General features: G+C 41.7%; 1 protein-coding gene across 2 annotated transcripts in view; it reads right to left on the reverse strand.

Moving 5' to 3' along the window:
• Window positions 1–281: 281 nt before the first annotated feature.
• The window catches only part of cct3 (chaperonin containing TCP1, subunit 3 (gamma)), an 11956-nt gene continuing 8455 nt past the window's right edge, over window positions 282–3782 (reverse strand). For both annotated transcript variants that reach the window (XM_071546137.1, XM_071546136.1), the window contains 2 exons: window positions 2177–2308; window positions 282–1331 (listed from right to left, as the gene is read on the reverse strand). In XM_071546137.1, the coding sequence (XP_071402238.1) occupies window positions 1239–1331; window positions 2177–2308 (225 nt within the window). In that variant the 3' untranslated portion in view covers window positions 282–1238. The remainder of the gene's footprint in view (window positions 1332–2176; window positions 2309–3782) is intronic.

Consider the following 3782-nt stretch of genomic DNA (forward strand, 5'->3'; position numbering starts at 1 on the left):
AAGAGCTTTGGGTAGAGCTGGACACTGCTGTCACTGGAGGACAGACAACGTTGTTTGGATATTTTTGGATGGAGGAACTGGTTCACAATCAGCATTGGTTGTTTACTGTAAACTTCACAGTGCGGCCTGAAGGACACAGGTTCAATTCCCGGTCCGTCCTGTGTGGAGTTTGTGTTCTCTGGGTTTCAGGTGGAGACAGTCAGGTCTGAATGTGACAGAGTCCAGCTTTCCATAATGATCTTTTATCTGAGAACAGGAGAATGCAGGGAAACTACAAGCTGTTGATTCTTCCATCAGTTTATTAATATAAGTAACAAGACACAGATACAAGTCAGTCAGTGTTGAAGTCTGGACTCTGATGCTTGTTGTAGTGGAACAGACAGTAAAGCCATGAGCTGTTTTCCTTCCCAACTTTATTGACAACCAGCAACAGAACACGGTCAGTAACGTACAGTAAGTAAAGTACAAACTAAAAACAGGCCGGATTTCACCTTTAACCTCCCTGCATGTGACTTGAGGCTGCGATGACTCAGCAGTGAGGCTTGTTACACACTGCTCATGCAAAACATGTTTTATCAAGGTTTAAAGAAATGATAAACGACAGAGTGCAGCTCAGATGGATTCACCAAAACCATCTGACACCCAGACGGTCTCTGTCCCATTGGAAGTGAACGGAGAAGAGATGAACTCATGCTGCAGAATGTGAATTTAACTGATAATTGTGATTTTTTTTTTAAAATCTTTGACTGGGGAAATATTGGCGCTGATGAAAAAATTCCCTCATGTCATACTAATAATCACCACTAGGAGGCAGAGGAACCTTTTTTCAGTCGGCGGCTGGTATTTACGGTAAATCCGACATGACTTGAACGCAGCATCAGTCCGGCGTTTTTTTGTTTGTTTATTTAGGAAAGCTCGAGCGGCCATTTTGTTTCATCGTAAAGCCTCAGGAGGAGAGAGAGAGAGCTCGGCCTGACAGGACCGAAACTTTAACAAAAAAAAATCTGAAGGAAAATGATAAAAAGCAACATTTCTCACTTTTCTTTTGTTTTATTGACTGTTACTTAGTTTCAGTGAACAGATTTCTCAACCTCTGGTCCCAAGAACAGACAGACAGACAACAGACAGACAACAGACAGTCAGTGCTCTGTGCGACCCTCTTAACGTTGAAGCTGAAGTTTCAGACGGTGGGAGTGTTTTGTTTTCCTCCCTCTCCTCCTCCTCCTCCTCCTCCTCCTCTACTCGGCTCCTTGTCCTCCTCCTGTCTGCTCCTCCCCCTTCTTCTTGTGGCCGGAAACGATGTCATCGATACGCAGCAACAAGATGGCCGTCTGACAGAGGGAAGGAAGGAGGAGAGTGAAGGAGGGATGAGGGGGAAGGAAGTAGGAGGGGGAAGGAAGTAGGAGAGGGAAGGAAAGAAAAAAGAAAAGAAGCAGAAGAGAAGGATCAGAAAGCGAGGGAGAACAGAGAGAAACGAGTGAAAGATTAAAGCATGGGAAGAGACAAAGTAAAAACAGTAAATATTGTGAAATTTATCATTTTCTGTCATTCACTGTGTACAAATTAAATGAAATCACATGAGAAGCTAAATATCACATTTGATTCCTAGAAAGGCAGCAATAAGCCTGATATGAGATCACACCCAGAATCATCGTGATATTTTCCGCGGCATCAGTTAATATAATAGCCAAGAAATTTTATGATTTAGAAGAAATAAAACCAAATTCAACAAACAAAAAAAATAAAACAGGGAAAAAAAAACAACACCCCCTGTGATATTGTATATCGCAATATTAAATTCTGGATATGGCCCAAGCAGCAGGAACATTACTACAGCACTAACACTACACACAGTAGTGTTGTAGTACTACTGCAGTACAGCTGCAGTATGGTGTAGTAGCACTTTTGTAATCAGATTACTTTTACATCACATGTCAGAACTGACTGTCTCACAGACCGATCAACTGACTGGTCTGTGGACGATGTACTTGACAGGCAGAGACAGACAGAGAGAGAGAGAGAGAGAGAGAGAGAGAGAGAGAGAGAGAGAGAGAGAGAGAGAGAGAGAGACAGACAGACAGACAGACAGACAGAGAGAGACAGACAGACAGACAGAGAGAGAGACAGACAGACAGACAGAGAAAGAGACAGACAGACAGACAGACAGGTGTCTCACCTCCACAGCAGTCTTGTAGGTCTGGGCTTTAACAGCCAGCGGCTCCCAGATCCCCAGAGCCTCCATGTCTGCCAGAGTGCCGGTCTCTCCGTTCACCCCCCAACTCACACTGTGCTCCTGGGTGTGTTTGGCCTGGAGAGAGAGAGACACACACACACACACACACACACACACACACACAGTGAGAACCACAGAGCGAGAGACTCCATCACAGGAAACATGAAGCTGAACTTTCTGTTTTCTTCTCATTTCTTTGAGCTGAGTCGAGTGTTTTCCTCTCTCAACTTTGAACTGTCATAAAAAGGTGAAAATGCCAAAAAAAAAATCTTTAAAAAAAGTTTGGAATCGATCAACTTTGGTCTCTAAGCAGCTGTCGCTCGCTCTCTCTCTCTCTCCAGTGTAGAGTGAAGCTCGCTCGCCCAGCAGCTCTCTGAACTGTGTCACTACAGAAAAGCAGCAGCCAAAAGCTCCATTTTATTACAAATACTGAATGTTAGGAACACTCAGATCTTTTAAACTGTCCCTTTAAAACATAACTCCATACAGCAGATCCTCTAAAGCTCTGTGTGCCTCTGGTAGAGTCTTGGGTCATGTCTCTTCCTCCTGATAAAACCCCAAAATCAGTGATTCTGTGATCTGTTGCTCCGGTAGAGGAGACTGGAGAATTGTTTTTTTTTTCTCTCTCTCCATTCACTGCCATTGTCTGGAGGAACAGACTGAAAAACATTCTGCTCTCCCTCTGGCCCCACCTCCTGCTCTGACCCCGCCCCCTGGGTGTGCTGTATGGTGCAGCAGGAGCAGAGGGGAAGTGGAGGAGTGTCAGTTAAATGGAAAATTTTATATCCATAAATGTAAACATCTAGAGAAATTTGTTGATTTGTTGCATTCAAAATACAATTACATTATTATTTTAAGTTACTGCATAATAGAAAAAATAGAAAAACAAGAAAAACTCTACATGCATGTGAAGCCTTGTGTTTTTTTTATTTAATGTCACGTGTGCCCAATGTTTAATATTTATTTAAAATTTATTTTTTACATTTTTTATTTGTTGATTTTATTTCATTTGGAAAAACAATAAAGACTCCATGCAGCAGCTCTGCGGTGCGTTCAGGTGCGGTCTGTAAGAAACACACCTGCTGTAACTGACCGTCTGTGCTTTAAATAAAGATATTGAACCAGGAAAAAAAAAAAAAAAAAAAAAAAAGACGCCTCCTGGTTGTACGCCTCCGCCAATAAACTTTGTTTTATCATTGCAAGGACAGTCTTTATTTATTGAATATATATAATTCATGTGATTATTAGGTCAACTTAAAGGATTTTGGTGTCTGCAAAAGTAAGTGACAGCAGTTCCGTTTTTGTAGAATGACCCAAGATGGTTTTCTCAGCTACAGTGGTAAGCAAAACATTATGATGTCACAGTGAAGTTGACCTTTGAACTTTTGGATATAAAATGTCATCACTTTCATCATTTTATCCTATTAGACATTTGTGTGAAATTTTGTCATAGTTAGCGTATGAATTCTTGAGTTATGGCCAAAAACATCTTTTGTGAGGTCACAGTGACCTTGAACTTTGACCACCAAAGTCTAATCAGTTCATCTTT

Source organism: Centroberyx affinis, unplaced genomic scaffold, assembly GCF_046629955.1.
Source record: "Centroberyx affinis isolate AG114_WGS23_722 - 3 ecotype Tasmania unplaced genomic scaffold, CSIRO-AGI_Caff_v1 ptg005143l_1, whole genome shotgun sequence".
NCBI lineage: Eukaryota > Metazoa > Chordata > Actinopteri > Beryciformes > Berycidae > Centroberyx > Centroberyx affinis.